We start from the raw sequence: 21,331 nt of genomic DNA on the forward strand, positions 1-21,331 counted from the left end.
AACCATGACGTGTCATAGGAGGTATCAAAGAGACTATCAACTCAAGCATACTATTTTGAAATCTATGCATTACATAGATAAATCCCTAATCAATAAAAACAAAGCAGAAGAGGGTGGACGCGGAGGAGTTGTTGCATTGCAAAAGACATGGGTTGATGGCGAATAAGAATCCTTTTAAGTGATTGGTCAGCAGAAGTCACGGCTTTTATACAATCGATGAAGAACTTAAAAGATAACTCCCCGAGAGACCAATGAGTGAAGTACCAGTGTCAAAGAAGTTCATTGCATTTCTCAGATATCTCCTCTAACTCTCTGCCTCCCTAAGAGACTCCAGATCTCTGGAAACAGACTTTTTTTTTCCACATAAATTGGACCCAACTATCAGCCTGATCAGAGAAGTTCCCGTCTTACCCACCGATCTAAATCATCGGGGTAGTTTTGATGCATCCGGAGATTAGGGTTGATTCCGCTTCTTGGGTCAAAGCCCTCCCTCAGATTCTCTCCAACGCGATGTGCATTCTGCCAGAACCAGTCATGCTCATAATTAAATCTCTGAAAGTAATGTCAGCGATTAGTAGCGCCTTTGAAGATATTTCTGGAATCAATACGAACTCTTGGACCCTCATGATGCCAGTCCTTTCCCATCTTCTCCGGGTCAATCTGACCAGTTCGGCGGTACTGTCGTAATAGTTGTCTCGCTTCCCCAGCGGTAAATCTCGGGTAGTTGTGATTCCCATTGAGGGCGATTCGATTGCCAAACCAGTCGTGCGGAATTGCCCAGTCCGTGTAGCGCCGAGTGTGTGGATCGTATCGACGGGTTCCTCTCGAAACATGGTGATTTGCAAGCTCGTCAAAGTGGTAGTCCTGGAAGTGGTAGGAGTCCCTGTCAAAGGTCAACCTTGACTGACGCCTGTCAACAACAATAAGTCCTTACCAGTTACCCCACAAATCTGGTCTGATGGCTTCTCGGCTCCCTCCTCTTTGAAGGAAGACGTCTGGGCCCCTGCCAGTCAAAATATTGTCCAATCTTCCAAAGAAGCCGCGGTGTCCGCTCCGCCCCTTTGGGCCATCTTTTGGCCAAACAAACTGGAGTTTCTTTCCTTTTGCCATTTCTCTCTCTAAATCAGTTCCGCTAGGAGCTGAAATATCAATTTGAAGAAGCTTTAACTGAGTGGCAGCAGAACGTGCCAGCACTGAAATGCCCGTAAAATCCGCACACGCCTTGATGAAATATAGCCACTACTTGATGACTCTTATACAGCACTTTCATCTAAGTTTGACTTCTGTAATAGTTTCCATTGCTTGCTGAGCTGTCGTTGATTCCATAAAGCACACTTAAGCCAGCAAACGGATATGGAAACTACAAAGAACCAATAGAAGTGCACTAACACATCATCCACCACTCCACCAGCAGCGGCAGCGGCTCTGAAACTATATGAGCCTTCTACTGCCTTGAGCCATGCTTCCCGCACCGGGGAGAGGAATTAGACGTTGAGGAGTCAGCGGATCTTCAATCCGATGAAAAGAGCGAATATGCATGATGCAACTTGCCGTGCGGTCTGAGCTAGAGAGTGTGTCACTGTCCGATTTCAGCCTCAGTCTTATATTAGCAATCATTGAAGATATTGGAAGCGATCTTGATATCTTGATATATCTCGATATGTACAGTAAGGTAGGTAGATAGGTACTGAATCGTGAATGTAACATGGAAGCGATCTTGATATCTCGATAGAGAGGGGGCGCGCTAGCGGCCGCCTCACATGGTCTGTGCAGTAAACACTTCCAACAGACGCGACATGATCAAGAACCAATTCCAACGTCTTGCCATTCTCCCTCCAGATATTCCTCAATTACATTGACGTCACGTCTTTGTTGAGTATCCGCACATATTATAGAGTTGGTTTCTCCTTGAAACTATCCAGCAGACCCTCAGGGCGGAAAGAGGCGCAGAATATCCTCGGCGCGTCCACTTCAGCTACCGCTCCTGTCAGAATCTTATATCCAGCTCTGCGACATTATACGACTGCTGTGTGGCATTATCCGCGCGGGCTTAGGCGATCCATGTATTGCAAGAATCTTTACACCGTCAGATTCTCCGAAAAACATACGCTTTCCTAAAGACGGCGGCCGACATCCTCCATACACCAGACCTACAAGACAGGCACATGCCCCTGTATAGTCTCTCCAACATACCGAGAAAACATTCCGCCAGCAATCTTGAGACTTTGAAAAGCCTAAACCCCCCGTCGCATATCTCAATGCCCTGAAAGACTCGGACAGATTTATCCTCTGCTTGAACACACTGGCGGGAAACAGACCAATTCCAGCGTACCAGGAACAACAGACACTGGTACAGTCAGTGTCATTAGGAACTCTGCTATAAGCATTTGATGAAAGATGGCTTGAATCTGGAGCCTTTTGATCAGATTGAGACGCGTTTAGCTGCCCGATCAGTCTATCCGCGAGACTCTAGTAAGGCTACCCGACCTGGAGCACTTTTCAGGTGTTGGAAGCCCAGGAGCTTTTTATATGCAGAGGAATTCTTGGACGGTGTCTCCATCTACTTGATGAGCCATGCCGACTATCAATGTTAAGCCAGGTGAAGACCTGCTGATGCAGGAGGTTGCGGACACAATGGGAAGATCAAAGAAGGTTGTGGTTGTGACAGGGGCAGGAATCAGCACAAACTGTGGCATACCTGTGAGTAGTACACAAATGGACTGCTATCCCGTATCCCTTCTAACATCACACAGGACTTTCGCTCGGAAAATGGGCTGTACTCATTAATCCAAGCTCAATACGACGCTGCAATTCGAAATCCTCCTTGGGAAAAGAAAGACGAGTTTGATATTGATGACAGACCCAAGAAGAAGAGACGTGTTAATGAGAGGTGGTTTTATGAAGTGGTTTATCCTGAAGGAACAGGGCCTGAAGACTTCCAGGATCTTGAACAAGAAGAGACGCAGACGCCACAGTCTCCAGGATCACAACAAACCAGCAAGAGAAATTCTGGCACGCTTCTCGAACAAAAACCTACCGATGCTCCTTCTCGTCAGTCTTCGGTAACACCTCAGGGGTTGAACGAAGAACCCCCCTGCGTCAAAAGTACCTCCATGATAGTGAACGCTAGTTCGTCTCTCGAGACCTCCCTTCGAAGATCTACACGTCAGTCACGACATTGTGACAATAATCTTCCTACAAGCTCCTCCACGCTAGAAGACAAGAGACAGTCAATTCCAACATCCTCTTCTAGGTCGAAACAGGCAGAAATCTCATTAAAGACAGAAGCCGTCACGCCACAGAGATCCCCGCCAACTGATTCCAAGTCTGAGGTGTTTTCAAAAGGTCAATCACAACCTGACAGAACAGGAACTCCTTCAAGACCTGTTGCATTAAGCAGCTCCTCACCACTGAGCACCCCTTCTTCATCTCCCTTGCTATCACCAGAGCATCAGCTGGTGGCACCTCTCACTCAATCAGATAGGACTGGCAAAGACCCAGGCTCTCTATCTACAGAGTCCTGCCCCACGATAAACCCCGAAACCAATCCGCCTCTCGCCCAACAAGCTCAGCAAAGAGACGAGACAACTTCAGCATCCTCCCAGTCAGACAACGAGCCCACCAACCTTGATTCATCACAGACTTCATCACGTCCGCTTCGAAACTTGAAAGGGCGAGATTTGTTTGATTCTATGATCTGGACCGACGCCTACAGTACCTCGATATTTTACATGTTCATTTCGAGTTTTCGGAAAAAGGTTCTTCATGATGTCAAATCCACCAGCCCAACCCACAAATTCCTCCGCACGCTCAGGGATGGTGGCCGTTTGGTACGCAATTACACACAAAACATTGACTGTCTGGAGGAGCGCGAAGGCCTCGCTACTGACCTTACGCTTGGGCCGGGCAGTCGATCCCGATTCCACTCGAAGACGCAGCGCGAGCCCAGACCCTCAGACGTTGGAGGACACAGTCCTCACAGCACAGGAGTCGAGTGCGTTCAACTCCACGGCAGTGTGGTGTCTCTACGGTGCGGACTTTGTAGCAAAATATCGAGATGGGACGAAGCGGAACGAGAATCGACCACCCTAGCGGGGAAGGCTCCAGACTGCCCCTCCTGTACAGAATACAATGCCAAACGTACCGGCCGAGGACGAAGAGGTCTCGCTGTTGGGAGACTCAGACCCGATATCGTGCTCTACGGGGAAGAGCATCCAAATGCCAACCTAGTGGCACCTCTCATCACGCACGACTTGGGGTTGGGTCCGGATGTTCTGCTCATATTGGGTACGAGCTTGAGGGTTCATGGTCTGAAGGTTATGGTCAAAGAATTTGCGAAAGCTGTACACATGAAAGGTGGAAAGGTGATCTTTGTCAACCGGACGAAACCACCGGAGAGTACCTGGGGTGATATAATTGATTATTGGGTGGAGTGGGATTGTGATGCCTGGGTGTTAGATTTGAAAGAGCGAAGGGGAGATATCTGGCTGCCGCAAGGTAGCCAGATGGAGAACCGCAGAGAGTCGGCGGGGGAGCCGAAGCCGAAGCCCGGCACCAAGAAGGCCTCGCGGCCTAAAGCAACGAGGGACGACAAGATGAACGGGGTCTACCAAACGTTTAAGATCCTCGACTTGCTCGGCAGTATCACCGCCGAGCAAGGCCAGCAGTCAGGCCGGCCCATGTACTGGGAGAAGCCGGTAAGGACATCTACAGCTCCCATTCCGAAGACCGAACCAGCCAAGAAGGGGTCGAAAGCTCGGCCGGCACAGAGAGGGACGGATGATGCGACGAAAACAAACAAGAAGCGCAAACCCAAGGCCGGCAGTGTACGGGACGAAAACTATAACCCTGAACACATTGCGATCATCTCCAAGAAATGGGAGGCGCTCCGCGCTACTGCGCCCAGCCTCCCAGCGAAGGTCCCAGAGTCCGTCCTTCGATCTGGCCGCGTCGTTCTAGAAGAATTGAAGGCTAATATTCCGAACCACCTCAAACACTACAACTTCTCTTTCACCCCAGGCGAAAATGCCAAGAATACCTTCAGTTATCTCCCGAACTTGCCAGGCTTGAGTCTGCCGGTCGAGATGAACCTCATTACCCATCCTCCATCGGGCATCTCGCTCCCGCTTCACTCTCCGACCACTTCCCGGGGCCGTACGGCCGATCATCCATCCAATACACGATCCGCCCGCCACTTCTCTTCCGATAGCACGCTCATAGTGGACAGCGAATGTTCGGCCGAGGACACAATCGTCGTTGCGCCTCCTCCGACGCCCAATACAAAGCGAATCAAGCGGATGGGCTCCCTCGGCACTATTCTGTCTAGCCCCCCAGAGATATATCACGATGCGGAGGAGGCACTGGACGAGGGAAGCTCACAGGAATACCATGATGCGCTTGAATGATGATAAAACTTGGATGGAGTGGTTGTTAGGTTACGAAGATCGAATGAATAATGAATGTATAGCTCGAGTTGTCTCGGAATATAAACGCCGAGCGTAGGTCTCCTACCTCTAATGCTTCAATGTAAATATCCTCAGAAGGTACTACCTGGGTAAGACATGGACTCACCTAGCTATGCTATCCTCATCCACATTACATACACACATGCACACACTCTCTTTGTTGCACTTCGCAGTCTGCACCCAAATATAGACAAACGCACCTCTGGCATCCTCTCAAACACCTCTTGAATCCCCCTACCATCCTCCATTCCTCAGCCGTCCCAATCCCACACAGACGTCAAATCAAACCACCTCTTTCATAAGCTCTGGAAACTTTGTTGCACATCGCATTCCAGAGTTATATAAATAACTGCTGTAATGCAGAGAGCTGTTTCGAGGGATCAGCGGGGCGGGCGCGGGGATGGAGAGGGCTTCGTGGTGTGGAGAGGATCGGGTTATATATAGATAAATGAAGGAATGAGTAAATAGATTGATTGTTCTATCGATTGATTGATTAACTAGTTAATCTGACCAAAGTTCTCTCAACACCAAGATACGTTTCTCGTTGGTACTGTACTGTTGTTGTTCATTACCCATCCATCCATCACCTACCTCAATTAACTACCTTACTTGTTCAACAACTTTTAAAAAAACAGCCCTTCTAAATAAAAAAACAACCCATTCGAAAACAAATCAATCCTCCATATCTGCGCAGGAATCGCAGATTGTATATATAAATAGCAAGCGCTCACACAAAACTGGGTTTCACGACGCGACGAAGGATTCGGACGGGTGAGGCGAGTACCGTAAGGCGGGCAAGGGTAGTTTTGGAGGGGAGAGAGAAAGATTAAGAAGGAAAGATTGAATAGATTTAATTAAGATTGAGATTGAGATGGAATTAAATAGGAATCAAATTAACTGAGTACCTACCTATGTAAATTGAATAAACATACATTCATCTGTCTTACATCTGTATGTTTAGACTTCGCGGTAAGGGGCATAGTAGGGTAAGGTACCTTAATTGGTTCACAGTCCCCACCCCGCATATACATACGCTTTTGATCCCCACAACTCCAACAAACATACAATGGGCGTGTGGTTTAGTGGTATAATACCTCTTTAGCAAGCGTGATTTCAAGCACACCTTGCCCAACAAAACAACAGGCATATATGTGGATTATTAATATAAAATTCCTCTTTATTAGCAAGCAAGCGCCCCTCCCCCCCCTCCCCCCAAAAAAATCAAAAAGTAATCAAAAAAAAGCCGGACGAGCGGAAAATCCGCTTGTAAAGATCCACGATCCGCTCCCCCGTACAGTATACAAAAAAAAAAAAAGATGAAAAAAAAAAAGAGGAGGAGTCCAGACAGATTACGTACTGGACGTTGGGAGTTGGACGTGCTGGGAATCGAACCCAGGACCACCTCTACGTTGATGTGAGTAAGGTATGTGTGTAATAAGATATGTGTGGTAGATATGTTTTGTGTACGTTATTATGCATTCTCATCCCAAAGGTCAAGGGGGACGATGCTCAGGTAGAATATCATATGTTCAGATCCTAATTTCTATATACATATACGTACATATATATATACAAGCTTGCCGGCGAAGATATTAAACCCGACGTCTCGATTGATTCTCAAGTCTCTCGCAATGTCTTTCTTTGCCATGGCTCCCCAACTCCAAGATTCGTGAGATCGTGCTGCGAACCAAAAAGAGGACTATAGATACATGTACATGTACAGCGCGCGCGCGCGAGTATGAAAGGCGGCAGGAAAAGAAACGCTCGTATAGATCGCTAGGCAAGAAAAAAGATATTGAAATCATCGGACTCCAGCGCGCTAGAACGAGGTACGTGGCAAAGAGGATGCTCTTCGTTTCCGTGGAAATTTCCAAACATTTCAATCCTTCTGTCTTCGTAAACCAGGAACATGAACATTTGACAGTGGCGTGAACAGTTGGAGAGAGAGGAAGAGGGGGAGAAGGTGTTATACACCCAGACTCAACACCGGCGGGATCAAGATGGTGGCCTTTACGCCAATAAACAACCATCTTAGGAAGATCTACAAGACCAACTCCCTGCAGAGCGGCTAGACTCTTGATGAATCGCATAACCGCTGGTGTATAAACCCATGCCACAGATCGCGCCCCCCATAAGCACCAAGCAAAAGTTCACGAGCATCAGGAACGACTTCCTCTTGGTGCTCGTCCATTTGCGCCAGTTAAGGAAGAGCCAGAAACAGCCCGAGACACCATACGTGAACCAACTGGCGAATAAGCTGGACACGAGAGCCAGCATGTCGTTGAATTCGGGGATACTGGCATGTGTTAGGATAGGTTGCCCTTTGTAAGAGAGGAGCTGGGGAGATATCTACCTTTCGGCAATGATCCATGCGATGGTCCATAAGATCATCGTGATTCCTGCCCACAAGAACCACGCCGTCCAGGTATTTTTCGTGCGCTGTGTAGGGAAGATCCGCCGGTAGACGTAGGTAGAAGACACGTGACCGTAAATGACACCCGCAATAATGATCTAATCCAAAAGTCAGAAGAGCTCCGAGCATGATAGGAGAGTGATGTGACAAACCGTGGGAATTGCAATGCCGTAGGCGATCTTGGAAATGGTCGAACCCGCGGACCCAAGAGCTGGAGATGTGACGTCGGTGCCTGCATAGCGGTACACGATGATCGCAACAACGCAATACATGGAAATATCGGAGATTTGGAGGAGGGCTAGTGATTTGGGGAACTCCGCTGGATTCTTCATCTCATCGATGAAACCAAAGAAAGCCACATGTCCAGCTGTTTGACCGTGTCAGTTAAATCGAGAGATTGTCTTGCGAATGATGATATGGTATGACCTACCATAGGCGAACACGATGTTGGAGACGGAGAGGAATGCTTGTTGGAAAGTGACACCCGGTCTTGGCCAAAGAGTGTATCTTGTTGGGCCTCTCCCGGGTACCTCAATACCCACAGCAATCATGGTGATCATAACAGCAGTGAAAATACTGATGAATGCTATTGCTTGTAAGCATATTTGCCTTTTCTCAGCAAGGAAAGAATACTAACATGCAACAGAGAAGTACGACATCTTTTTCAATGTGCGAGGGAGGTCAAAAATCCAGAAAACGACCAACGCAACGATTCCCCATACAATGTTGCATACCGCATGTTCAGTGAGCACATTGAAACAAATTGTCCAGGTTAATATATGACTGGCCATTGAGAAGATAAGGAAAATAACTTGGGCGGCGCCTCCGACTTCCTTCCCGATGTTCTTCGCCTTCGAGCCCCAGGGCGCAAATAGGATTTCGAAAGCGTCCGCCATACTCTTTACCCAAGGATATTTCATCTTGAATTGAAACATAACATATCCCGAATACGTCGCAAACGCTCCCATGCCAAGAATGAGGAGGAGGCCGGGGATGAGGCCAACCGTGGACATCACTGAGGGAAGCGAGAGGATACCGAGTGAAATGGTCTCAGCAATCATGAGCATGCCCGTCTGCCACCATGTGCAGGTTTTGTATTCGATGTCGGCTTCGCCAGTGTTCTCGTCGCCGAGCGGGTCCGGCCCATGGGGTTGTCCTAACAGCATCGTCTCCCCAGGAATCCTGTGATGTTCTGGATCACCGCTGCTGTCATCGCTGCCGGATTTTTCCTTTTCTCTTGTTTCCTGGCTCTTGTCCTCCTTCTTTTCGTCTCCTGCTTGTCGAGAATGGGCAGATGCCCTGCTGAAGGGCATCCGCATTGCGAACGGCATCTCGAGGGCGGGGGCAGGACCGGCCGGGAGCACCAGGTTGGCAGACGTATGAAAGGATTAAGACTGGGATCGGGGGAGAAGAATGTGAAGAGAAGGAAAAGAAAAACCGGACTTGGGGAACGCGCATAGAGATAAAGCTTATTTTCTTCTGACGCGGTGGCAATTGGACAGGGATCACATGGTAGTTTTCTGACAGTTAGTTTTTGAAAGAACAGAGATAAGATGAGGAATTCAGACCCGGGATTGGACAATTGAAGCTGACAATTCTTATTTGAGCTGGTAGCATGATAGGCCTCCAATCTAGTGGAATTGTGGTTCTGGTGCGAGACGGACGATGTCATGATCGTCTCTCGGTCCCAATATTTTTGCCATCAGGCGGCTTGCTCACCTGCTTGGCATTATTCAGACACCTGCAAGTAATAGAGGCTGATTATTAATGTGAAGGAAGAAAAAATACCTTCTGCCATATCTCTATATGCTTATGTATAGAGATGCTTAATTCTATGAGGAGTTTCAGGGCAAGATAAGGGATGACGTTAAGCTTAAAGATTGAGATTTTTGAGTTTTAAGGTTTAAGGTTTGAAGTTCCAGACCCCGTTAGGGTTAGATGTGTCCTATCGGGATTAGCCCCATATTATAGGGCTGCTGCTACGAAATCCCGTGCTGCCTGATAGCTAAGGCATCTCTCCAAGACTTTTGACAGGCCATGGCAGAACATGAGATAAACTTCCCACTTTCCACCCGCCCTTTTTGTCCCTTGGTGCCTTTTGCGGCTCTTCCACTCCGGCAACCAATCATATTACGGCGATAACGATGAAATATCTCCCTCTGAATTTCATGACACCTCCATGGTGCGAGACGTGAACCATAGATCCACGGACTGTTTCCTGTCAAGCGTGAATCCTGCGCGGAACCCTTCCCCGGACTGAGAATTAAATAAAGCACAGGCTTCATTAACTTGAATCCAATCAGGCCCCCTTGAAAAGCGAGATACACGGCTCGGGCCAATGTCATCCTAGGAAACACATCCCCCCGGAAGAACATACCTAGGGAACCGGGTACGTGGATGACTAGATCTTTAAAGAGACCTCAGCTGATCTGAATCTGGCACAGGGAATTCCCTGACAGCTCATGCAACATCCTAAACGCTCAATCTGTATTGATCAAGATGCGGTCAATGGGGGCTGCGTGCCTTGGGCAGAAAGCCTCGCTTCAAGCGTCCACAGGATGAAAGTCTCCAGCGTCTGGCAAGACCCCAGAAGACGCACAAAGCCGTTTCCCAGTAATGTCTCATGCTGCCTGATCAGGTGTAATGGCAGCCGTCTTTAAAGTTTCTTTATTGTCCTGTGCACACTGCGAAAGCTGTGCCATGCCAGACAGACGACAAACCTGACGCTAGCTGCGTAGATGTATCGGCAGTTAGGCAACAGCTATAAAGCCAACAATCTTTCTCTTCTCGTTTTCAATCTTCTTCTTCCTCTTCTACTATTTGTCTATCAGACTCTCTTCATCTGGAAATCCATCGTTCAGAATTCAATCTTCTAATTTGCTGCGCTTTCGTAACCTCTTATTTTGCCTGGCTCTTTCCCTAGCCCACATACTACCTCCTTGAAAGTATTTTCAGAAAGGCGGCAGAACAGCGACAATCATGGCCGACGCTTCTCACAAACGGGAATTCAAAATTCGCGACTTGAGTACCCGAAGTGTTCTACTCTTCCCTACCCGTGCCCAGATCATTCGCGATATCAAGGACATTGCCCTTCAGGTAATTCCCTATTCAGCTTCCGCAGAAAGTTACTCATTTAGCTAACACAACTAGCCGGGACCCAACCAAATTATCATCCATGGTCTCTCTCCTACTGTTGATGAGCACTCCATCAAAGTTGAAGGATCCGGAGCTGCAACTATTAGTGAGGTTTCAGTCGATCTTCTTCCGAATCGTGAAGTCTATGAAGATGTGTATCCATCCGATTCCGAAGAGGAAGAGGATGAAAACGATGAGGAAAATGGACCGCACGAGGAACCAGAATCTATGAAGGCCATCATGAATAAGATCGAGCAGCTGAATCTGGACCTTCTCGAAGAGAAGGAGAAGATCGATTCTGCAGCATACCGTTTGCAGATTTGTGACCATTTCGGGAGCACTGCCTCTGACAATCACCCTGCGCCTTCTGATCTTGGAAGCATCATCAAAGCCTACACTGATGAGCGTGCAAAGATTTCGGTTGATCGTACCAGGAGCATCGTCGCAGTGAGGAAGATTGAGGAGGAAATCGCCAAGTACGAGAAGGAGAAAGTCAAGCTGAGAAGTGTCCTGGCGAAGGCTCATTACAAGGAACACAAGGAGAAAACCAAATTGAGGATGAAGAAGGCCCGAAAGATGGCTGAGACTCGGAAAGAACGGCAGCGAATTAAGGACGAGAGATCCTCGTTCTGGCCGAAAAAGGTTTATCGGATCACCATCAGCTTGGAGCCTACCATCCAGACCCCTGGCTCGTCTCGGCCCAGTTCAATTGATGGCGACACGATTGTGAATCTTGCCACGACCACCTTTCACAACCCTTCCTCAGAGCATCTTAAGGCCGGAGAAGTCTCCCTTTCGCTGTCATACATCACTTATTCGGCTTCTTGGGCTCCTCGATATGACCTCAGCCTCAACTCCTTGAAATGTACTGGCGTATTGGAGTATGGCGCTGAGCTTAAGAACAATACCTCTGAAACCTGGCGTGATGCCAAAGTCGTCTTGTCAACATCACAAACCACATTCTCTGGACTCAACGAGTCGATTCCTGTTTTGCATCCCTGGCATGTGCGACTTGTGAAAGGTTTGACGGGTACAGATGGTGCTTTGTTCAGTAAGACAGAACTCGAGGCCAAGAGACAGCAAAGGATTGAGTCGACTGAAGTCGGACAGAAACCTCGACACGAAATATTTGGCATAGAGAATTCCCGCGTCCCAGCATGGGCCGCATCTAGGCATCTTTATGCTGAAGCTGCTTACGACCAAGCTTCATCTTCCCTCTTCCGTCGAGAGGACCGTTTGCCACAACCATTCGGCGCTCAGAGTAACTCTAATGTCCAAGATAGTCTTTTCGGATCGTCAGGGACATGGGCTCAGAGTAACTCTAATACCCAAAGTAGTCTTTTTGGATCATCAGGAACATGTCTCCAGAGTAACACTAATATCCAAGGTGGTCTTTTTGGATCCGTAACGCCAGCAACATCAGCACCGATACCTGTTAGTGGAGCAGTATTAATGGCAAGAAGGCGTGTCCAACCATCAGACGAAGCAGAAGAATCAAAGGAAGAGTTAGCCTTTGTCGCCGCAGGTGATAGTGACCCCGATAACTCTATTGTTTTTGAAGAAGGAGCTTGGGAGGAAAGCGGCTTAACAACCACCTATGATGTTCCCGGTCTGAAGACACTCGCGCCTTCAAATTCAACCAGCAAACACAAGATCTCAAAAATTGACTTCAAGAATATTGCCTTCTCGCACATCGTCGTTGGCAAACTTCGCCAAGTCGCCTTCCTTAAAGCTCGTCTTCGCAACGCATCCAGGATCACGCTTCTAAAGGGGCCTCTCAGCCTTACCCTTGATGGGTCTTTTCTCGGCCGATCGACTTTCCCACGCTGTTCTGCCGGCGAGTCATTCACTTTGCCCCTCGGTGTGGACCCTGCGATCCAAATACACTATCTGAAACCAACTGTCCGGCGCAGCCAGTCGGGCATCTTCTCCAAGGAGGACAGCAACACATTTATGCGCACGATGGTCATAACAAACACGAAGCACAACGCACCTGTTGAACTTGTGGCCTTGGACCAAATTCCTGTCTCTGAGGATGAGAGACTCAAGATCGAGATCACGAGTCCACGAGGGTTAAAGATTGACGGAGAGAGTGTCTGTACAGGCGTCGGTTTTAAACAGACAAATTTGGCCCAGGCACCTACGGGAACGACACAGAGCGCGAAAATGAGTTCATATCCATCTAGTGCCAGGCAGGAATCAGGGCCCCAGGGGGGTTGGGGCAAGGCCGAAGCTATGGTGAAAAAGAATGGGGAGGTGACTTGGAATATCAAATTGAAAGCTGGATGTGGGGTCAGGTTGTGCTTAGAGTATGAAGCGTTGTTTCCAGCCGGGGAGGCGGTGGTTAATTAGATACAAGGGGCTAGATTTTCCTGTCCCAAGCAGGATTATTTTATTTGATCTTAATAAATATGAGTCCTACCATATCGGTATTCTCTTTGAACCGCTACTTTTACGATTTTACCAACAAGTACTCAGCCTAGAAAGAGACACCTCTCCTATATATGATTCTACAAGGAAACCAGATACAACCATCCAAGTAATGTCATAAAATCATGAACTGCTTACTTAAAACAAGCAAGTAGTGAATATATGAGCAAGTACCTTAGACAAACCAGAAATAGTTCTTTATATATTGAGTGATGAAGTGACAGTCGAGACCTCTTGAAGATTGAAAAGGGGGCGGGGCTGAAAAGGGGTTCGCTGACTAATCAATGCACCAGGCCATACTTAGCACACCGCCTTCACTGCAGCTATACACCGGCAGAAAAAAAAGTAAAACCCGTTACCCCAAAAGAAAATTCCATCTCGATCAGCCAAAACTTCAAGCAGCCTCCGACGATGCCTAAGCAAAAGGCCCCAAAGGGCGCTGCCTCCGCAGGCTCTACAGAAATCAACGATGCGAGATTCTCCAATTTCGCCACTGATCCACGTTTCCGGCTCCCGTCCAAGAAGCACACGCGCACCACCATCGATAAGCGGTTCTCGAGCCTCCTGCAGGATGAAGATGTCATTAATACAGCGAAGGTCGATCGCTATGGACGGAAGCTGGATTCGAGTGCGAAGAAGAAGGCGCTTGAGAGATTATATATGCCGGAGGAAAGCGAGGGAGAAGAGGACGAAGTCGTGGAGAAGGAATTGAAGAAGGCGGATGCGGCGTATGATCCGGCGCGCGGAGGAGGGTTCTCGTCATCTTCCGAGGACGAAAGTGAAGATGAGGAGGATGGCGGGGTTGAGATTGAGGAGCCTGAGTTTCCTAATCTGCAGACTGAGCAGGCGGGCGTGGAGATGGGGGAGGTCACATCAAGAATCGCGGTTGTGAATATGGATTGGGATCACGTCCGGGCTATTGACCTCATGGCTGTTTTCCAAAGCTTCGTACCCTCTGGAGGGAAGATCCATAAAGTGTCCGTTTACCAGAGCGATTTTGGGACGGAGAGGCTTGCACGAGAGGAGGCGGAGGGTCCAGATTTGGGCCAACCGAAAGGAGAGGAGGCCAACGCTGAGGAAGAGGGCTCCGAGGATAGCGACGATGAAGACGATGACGAGAAGATTAAGAAGGAGTTGCTAAAAGCAGATGACGGTCAGGAAGTTGACTCGACTCGGTACCGACAGTATCAACTGGAGAGGTTACGGTATTACTACGCGGTGGTAGAATGTTCCGACAACGAGACGGCACAAAATATCTACGAATCGACCGATGGTACCGAATACCTCTCTTCGGCCAACTTCTTCGACTTGAGATTTATCCCTGATGGAACAGAATTTGACAATGTGTAAGAATACCCTCAGATGCATCCATGATATCTGCTTCATGTTTGCCACTGCCGTTCTTTCGATTTTACACCTACTGACTCGTCTTTCATTATACAGTCTAAGAGATTCATGTTCCGAAGTCCCAGAAAACTACCGCCCCAACGAATTCGTCACCGATGCCCTCCAACACTCCAAAGTCAAATTAACCTGGGACATGAATCCTGAAGAAACCACACGAAAGGAGGCCATCAAGCGTGCATTTACCGGTAGTCGCGCAGATATAGCAGCCAACGATCTCAACGCCTATGTAGGTAACGACTCCTCCGACTCGGAGGAGGAGCCAGAGACCGAAGAGGCACCAGTAAAGACCAAGAAGCAATTAGAGAGAGAACGAATACGCGCCGCGCTAGGCCTCACCGATGAACCTGCCCCGAACAAGCCATCAGGCCCAGTTGGAGATCTAGAAATCACCTTCACGCCCGGCCTGAGCGCCAAAGAAGCAGCAGGGGGCGTTTTCGAAAATGAGCCCGTCAAAGAGGAGACGACAGCCGAGCGATATATCCGGAAAGAAAAGGAGCGCAAGGCGCGCAGAAGAGAGAAAGCCAGGGCCGCACGTGAAGGACGTGATCCGAACACGCCAGCAGTAGAACAAGAAAAGGCTGCGGAGCCCGAGGATCTCGGCTTCGACGACCCCTTCTTTGCCGACGACAAGACGAAAGAGAAAGCGTCCAAGACGAAGCACAAAGAAGAGCGCCGCAAGAAGCGCGAGCTCAAAGAGCAAGAAGCTCGCGCCGCCGCAGCCCAGAAAGCCGAACTAGAACTCCTAATGCAAGACAATGCCGGCTCGGACGCCGCGCCAGGCGACCACTTCGACATCAACGAGATCGCGCGGGTTGAGAAGCGCAACCGCAAGAAGGGCAAGGGCAAGAAGAAGCTCGACCGCGAGAGCAAGCGCGGTGGCCTGCAAGAGGATTTCGAGATCGATGTGGAGGACCCCCGATTCAGGGGTGTGCATGAGAGTCATGAGTTCGCGATTGATAGCTCGCATCCGCGATTCCAGGGGACGCAGGCGATGAAGAAGTTGTTGGAGGAGGGGAGGAAGAGGAGGAAGGTCGAGGTGGATGTCGAAGAGGAGGAGGCGCCGTCGAGGGTGCAGAAGAAGAAGAGGGTTGTGTAGAGGGGAATTCAATATCATGGTGCGCCTTGTTTATTTTTCCCCCTTATAAAATTGTGAGTTTTAGGAATGGCGTAAGTAGATATTTTCGATATCCCGGAATTCCGAAGAAGTTTCTCACGATCCTTCTCTATATACATCGTCATCACATTCACATCCCATCTTCACCTCTTTTAGGAATCAAGAAAGGAAACTCTTTTCAAGTGTAATAAGTCCATTGCAAAAGCATCGCGCGCGGGTATCCTATCTATCTATATGTCTGTCTGAAATCCTCATATGTTGATTATGCGGTTATGTATGGTTTGTGATGTGTATAGATGAATCGGTCTTTGCAAAAAGCAAAAAAGTCAACGTGAAATGCAATGCAATCTATCTTTGTGTGGATATGTGCGATAGGAGGGGAGAGAGACGGGCTATTGAAGACCGGGAGAGAAGATTATGTTATGTCATGCGGATTCGAGAGGTGGGATGAGATGATGAGGGCATGAGGGCATGAGGGAATTAGCCATCGATATCCATGGCATCTTGGATTGTGCTGCCTTGGGCAGAGTCTGACGTGAGAGGAGCAGGATTGTTCGTGGAGTTCATGAACGGGAGAGTGGGAGAAGGGGGGATATCGGTATCAGAAGTAAGGTCAATAGGGGAAATAGGAGTACCCGCAGTCGTCGGCCCAGCAGCAGCAGTAACACTCTCCACCCCCTGAGTAGCCTGGCTCTCTATACCGCTGACTTCTCGTCCAGAGGACTGATCGCCTTTCACTCGCACGCCGCCCTCGCCTATCCCATTACCCATTGGCAGCTGCACGCCCACGTCCTCTTCGCCCTCGTCATCATAATCCGGCTCGACGCTCAAGATGTTATCGTCCTGGTCGGTACGCAGGAAGCCAAAGAGGCGCGCCAAGTCGGCCAGGCCCAGCGAAGGGCGCTCGCCCGACTCGCCCATAGCCCGGTCACAAGTGCGCATCTTGTACATCTGCATGCTGAGCAGGCGCATGTCGACCGAGTTGCGCACCACCACGCGCGTCATGTACGTCTCCTTCTTCTGGCCGATGCGGAAGATGCGCCCGAAGGCCTGCTGCTCCACGCCGTGGTTCCACCATAGGTCCAGCGAGATGCAGCGGTTGGCCCAGGGGAAGTTGAGCCCGAGCCCGCCACATTTCAGGCCTGCGATCAGGATCTTGACGTCGGGGTTGGAGCGGAAGAGTTTCACGGCTTTGGTGCGGTGATCCAGCGTGCTGTCGCCTGTGAGGTAAAGGAAGCCCCACTTCTCGTTGTGGCAGATGCGGCCAACGATGCGGGCCAGGACCCGAAATTGCACGTATACGACGACCTGTTTTCAGGGGTTAGTTGAGTTAAGTTGCGTGGTGTGGTGTGGGGAGAGAGGGAGGTAGGTAAAACTTACCTTATCCGAAGGCGCATCCTGAAAGCTCTTCAGCAAGATCGCCTTCAGCGTTGCTGTCTTGGCACTTGGCACGAGCGGGAAATCATCATCGAAATCACTCCTGCCAACCCACGTGAAGCCCTCTGTCTGTGGTTCAAACCCCATAGCATCAGCACCCTTGCTTTCGGGAGCGTGGCGGTCGGCCTCACGCTTACTGCGTGAGCGGCGCGAGCCTTGCGATGGTCCGTCGTCGGCTGCCGAGTCCATGTTGTCGTCGTCGTGTAGACGCAGGCCTTCATATGGCTTGGCCTCGGTGAAGCAACGATCGCAGGTCGGGCAGGCGAAGTATCCATCGTCAGATTCTGCCGCGACACGGTGCATATAGCTATGGAGGCACTCTTTGCAGAAAATGTGTCCGCACTTTCCATCGATTGTCAGCTCGAGGAGAAAGGAAAGGAAGGGGGGAAGGAACTCACATCAGTTTGTGTAGGCTGCCCTGGGATATCGCTGCAAACACCACACACAACCCGTTTAAATAACTCTTCTTCACTCAAACTCGCAAGCGCCTTATCCATCTTGAAATTGTGGCCATAATTGCCTCTACCAAAAGGCATGATCTCAGGAGCATCCGGTACCATCTCACCTCTCTCCTTGGCCTCCTTTGCAGCTCGTCGTTCTGCCTCGGACTGCGTAACCCAGAGCTGACACTGCTCGTAGAATGGGGTATTGTTCTTCTGCAGCCCTGCGAGACGGTTGCGCAGTTCTTGCACATCTTCAGAGGTCCATGACTCCTTGATGGTGCGTTCCAACATGAACGGGTGCGAGGTGCATTGGCGCAGACGAAGCAGTTGCACGAGGAAGATAGCATAGTTGGCGACCGCAGTACCCTGGGCAAAACAGCGGTTCATAATCGTTCGGAAACGGCTCTCAGTCTGAATGGAATCTTATTAGTTTTCATGTTGCAAACTCGGTTCAGGGGTAGCGAGAAAATGAAATGGGGAAGCTTACGATTCTATAAATGATTCTCTCCTCAGCTGAGAAGTCAATATATTGGATTTCCGGGTGAGGAGGCGGGAGCGTAATTATCGGGCGGTTGAGAATGGTCGTCTTCATGGTTCGTCTCATCATCGTATAACTGAGAAGCGTAGCAATTCGCTTATGACAGTCCTCTGCCTCGGGATCACAGAAATAGCGCTGGAAAGTCTTCCAATCCAGACTATAATTCGCCTTCAGGAATCTCAAATACGGAAACAACCTTATCAATTATCAGCTTACTCCAATGAGTCCAAGGAGAATAGTTAGTTAAAAAGGCTGAGGGAGGGCTTTGTTGGAAAAGGGGGTATCTTACTCCTCGAGTCGATTCAGCAACGGTGTACCAGTGAGGCACCATCTATAGACGGATTTTAGAGCCTGGCACGCCAGACTTGTTCTCGCCGAGTTGTTCTTAATCGCCTGCGCCTCATCCAAGACAACACGATACCAATGAATACTATGCAGATCGCCCAACTGCGACTCCACCACCTTCTTCCACCACTCGTTGTATCCCATCTTCCCAATCTCCACGCGATCCTTGTGGTTCGGGAATGGGAACTGTCTCATCACCTCGTTATAGCTAGTGACGACGACATCCAGATCCTCAAGCACGGCCCGCGGGATCTTATTCTTAGCCCGATAGTGCATGATCTTCGGGAAGGCGGACTCTTCGGCATGGTAGCGGATCTCGTCCATCCACTGATCGATCACAGCCGATGGGACCACGATCAGCGTAGCTCGGCTGCTGATGCCGCGTTTTCTATCGTCTTCCTGGGCCGGGTTGCCCACCATGCAGGCCAGCGTCTGGACCGTCTTGCCGAGCCCCATGCTGTCGGCGAGCAGGCCCCCGAATGGAGCCCCGCCATTCAGTTCGCGTTGGAGCATCCAGTTGGCTCCAAGGAGCTGATGGTGGTAGAGCGTGCTCTTCATGCCCTTGACAAGCCACTTGCCATCCACAGCGCGGACTTTCGCGTATCCGAAACTTCGCGAAGCTTGTAGGAGCTGTGCTTTGTCGCTCTTCGCTTTAGAAGTGTTGGAGCCTTGCGGGATATTGGCGAAAAGGCGTTGCAGCTGCGTAGCCTTGTTGTTGGCGCCAGAGATTTCTTCTTCCGGGCTAACATCGAAGATGGGATCCGTAATGCGGTCGGTGATGGGGTCGTGGTTGATCAAGTCCTGGATGATCATCTGTGCCACGTCGTCCATTCCATCAGTGCGATTGTATCCCTGAGAACGAAGGAGGGATTCGTTGTTCTTGACCATTCCCTTGTTAACCTTCACGCTCTCGTTGCCTTTCTTCGAAGCTTTGCCTCCTTTGGCAGCCGTCTTTCCACCAGCATGAGCTTTGGCAGCGGGCTGACGGCCCTTTTCCTTCTTCTGCTTCTTGCGCTCCTTGACTTCTCTCTCCCGCTCGTAGAACTCGCGGGCGTTCTTCGCAGCTTTCTTGCGAGGCTTCTTACGCTTGTTGAGTTCCTTCTCACTGGGAACACCATCGAGTCCAGTCCCATCAATCTCCTGCTGCATCATCGCCATAAACCCGGCATCTTCATCCTCGGGCTGATCTTGAGTAGCACCCGGAAATGCGGGCTTCTTAACGTTCTTTTCTGGCTTCTTATCAGCCCAGTTTGGATTCTCGCCAAATAAATCATGCTCCTCATCCCCGTCAAGGGGAGGCTGAGATTCCTGCATGGCAGGCACGCCCATCGAATGGCGCCTCACAACATCCTCCCGCGTCTCCGGCACAAACAAGCTCTCCTCTTCATCATCCTTTGCCTTGGCCATATCCCGCAAGCGTTGCTTCAGCGTAAGATGCTTCTGCAACTTATACAAGTCAACCCTCTGCGCCTCGGTGATCTTTCCATTGAGCTGCCGACGCTTGAGCTTATTCACCGTGCCGAGCAGCTCCTCATACTCATCATCCGAGTCTTGGCCCTCGTTCATCCAACTGTGGTCTTCTTCGCCGTCGCGCATAGCGGCATCCACGTGTGCTGGATCGTCAATGACTACTTGGCTGTCGCTGTGGCGTTTCTGGGAATTGCTACTCTCGGCTTCAGAATTGAGATTATTGGTCCCTGAGAGTGAGGGAGTAGCTTTGGAGGATTTGTGTTTCTTTTCAAGCATGGTGTTAATTGGACCTTTCTTTCCTGTGGGATTGCTCATGGGATCATGCGGGAGGAGATCAAGGATAGATGGCTTGTGATGCGGCATAGGCGTATCTTCCTGGATTCCTTGCATGGTTGGAAGTCCCTCATAGCTGCCTCCGATAGTGGGAGGAGCTTGCTGGCTGTTGAGTTGCTCTCCGCTATCTTTAGTGGAGGTTGAGCCATGGACGGGGCGATTCGTGCCATAGACAGAGTATTGGCGGGGTGGAGACGCGGAATACAGATCATCCTGGGTCTGATTATCTGCACATGCCCCAAAAGCTGAAGTCTGAGTGTCTAGCATAGGAGCAGACATCTTCATATCCCCAGAACCGGGCGTAGGAGAGACATCGATGTCCGGTCTGCCGCAATTACCCACCGCATGACCGTAATTGACCCAATCCGGATTATCGACAGAATTTTCAAATGAATTATCCATCGTAACTTGATAATGCACGTAGTTCCTGTCTGAACTAGTTCGGCGAAAAGCTATTCAATTGATCCCCTTTTCGCTGATATTCAATGTTCTCGTCCAAACACAAAGATTCAGCGAAAAGTCGCCCAACCTATATTCAATATCTGGTTAGCGATTCACTGGATCTCGTCTGAAGGGGGGTCGGTAAAGTGAGGTGAGAAATTCACGTCAATGTCCGAGAACATTTCCGTAATTTGGATGATGTGAGAATATTTGACGGTATGGGGAAAAAAGGGGCCCGGGGGGGGTGTGCGTGGTAACGGGATGTTGGGGACGTACTATGTTTGTATATGTGTATGTAGAGGGATTGAAGGTGAGATTTTGCTGAGATTTTTGATTGGTGGGGATGTCTGTCTGATGTGC

General features: G+C 49.6%; 6 protein-coding genes across 6 annotated transcripts; 3 read left to right on the plus strand and 3 right to left on the minus strand.

Moving 5' to 3' along the window:
- Positions 1–390: 390 nt before the first annotated feature.
- M430DRAFT_19520 (hypothetical protein) lies at positions 391–1,110 on the minus strand (the record flags this gene model as incomplete). The annotated part of the gene is made up of 3 exons (XM_024864094.1): positions 391–552; positions 613–883; positions 935–1,110. The coding sequence occupies 3 exons, from the start codon at positions 1,108–1,110 to the stop codon at positions 391–393; spliced, it is 609 nt and encodes a 202-aa protein (XP_024720039.1).
- A 1,464-nt stretch (positions 1,111–2,574) lies between these two features.
- On the plus strand, positions 2,575–5,405 carry M430DRAFT_19521 (hypothetical protein; the record flags this gene model as incomplete). The annotated part of the gene is made up of 2 exons (XM_024864095.1): positions 2,575–2,700; positions 2,754–5,405. The coding sequence occupies 2 exons, from the start codon at positions 2,575–2,577 to the stop codon at positions 5,403–5,405; spliced, it is 2,778 nt and encodes a 925-aa protein (XP_024720040.1).
- A 2,091-nt stretch (positions 5,406–7,496) lies between these two features.
- M430DRAFT_103680 (hypothetical protein) lies at positions 7,497–9,044 on the minus strand (the record flags this gene model as incomplete). Its single annotated transcript, XM_024860877.1, has 5 exons — positions 7,497–7,761; positions 7,819–7,976; positions 8,031–8,245; positions 8,309–8,464; positions 8,516–9,044. 5 exons carry the CDS (start codon positions 9,042–9,044, stop codon positions 7,497–7,499), a joined length of 1,323 nt encoding a protein of 440 aa, XP_024720041.1.
- A 1,662-nt stretch (positions 9,045–10,706) lies between these two features.
- Positions 10,707–13,388, plus strand: M430DRAFT_35303 (hypothetical protein). Its single transcript, XM_024866714.1, has 2 exons — positions 10,707–10,974; positions 11,029–13,388. Exons 1-2 carry the CDS (start codon positions 10,858–10,860, stop codon positions 13,363–13,365), a joined length of 2,454 nt encoding a protein of 817 aa, XP_024720042.1. The 5' UTR covers positions 10,707–10,857; the 3' UTR covers positions 13,366–13,388.
- Positions 13,389–13,828: 440 nt separating this feature from the next.
- Positions 13,829–15,993, plus strand: M430DRAFT_140657 (hypothetical protein). Its single transcript, XM_024862673.1, has 2 exons — positions 13,829–14,789; positions 14,887–15,993. Exons 1-2 carry the CDS (start codon positions 13,855–13,857, stop codon positions 15,944–15,946), a joined length of 1,995 nt encoding a protein of 664 aa, XP_024720043.1. The 5' UTR covers positions 13,829–13,854; the 3' UTR covers positions 15,947–15,993.
- A 700-nt stretch (positions 15,994–16,693) lies between these two features.
- M430DRAFT_84653 (hypothetical protein) lies at positions 16,694–20,410 on the minus strand (the record flags this gene model as incomplete). The annotated part of the gene is made up of 7 exons (XM_024869623.1): positions 16,694–17,272; positions 17,345–17,577; positions 17,698–17,743; positions 17,800–18,255; positions 18,332–18,578; positions 18,672–19,942; positions 20,051–20,410. Coding segments are annotated over 7 exons (3,192 nt in total), but the record flags the coding sequence as incomplete, so codon positions are not given.
- Between the last annotated feature and the right edge of the window lie 921 nt (positions 20,411–21,331).

The sequence above is a fragment of the Amorphotheca resinae genome (genome assembly GCF_003019875.1).
Source record: "Amorphotheca resinae ATCC 22711 unplaced genomic scaffold M430scaffold_7, whole genome shotgun sequence".
In the NCBI taxonomy this organism is placed as follows: domain Eukaryota; kingdom Fungi; phylum Ascomycota; class Leotiomycetes; order Helotiales; family Amorphothecaceae; genus Amorphotheca; species Amorphotheca resinae.

Coding starts and splice junctions, on each gene's coding strand:
- M430DRAFT_35303 (XM_024866714.1), top strand. CDS start 10,858: ATGGCCGACGCTTCTCACAAACGGGAATTCAAAATTCGCGACTTGAGT. Junction 10,975..11,028: donor TCAAGGACATTGCCCTTCAG/GTAATTCCCTAT, acceptor TAACACAACTAG/CCGGGACCCAACCAAATTAT.
- M430DRAFT_140657 (XM_024862673.1), top strand. CDS start 13,855: ATGCCTAAGCAAAAGGCCCCAAAGGGCGCTGCCTCCGCAGGCTCTACA. Junction 14,790..14,886: donor GGAACAGAATTTGACAATGT/GTAAGAATACCC, acceptor TTCATTATACAG/TCTAAGAGATTCATGTTCCG.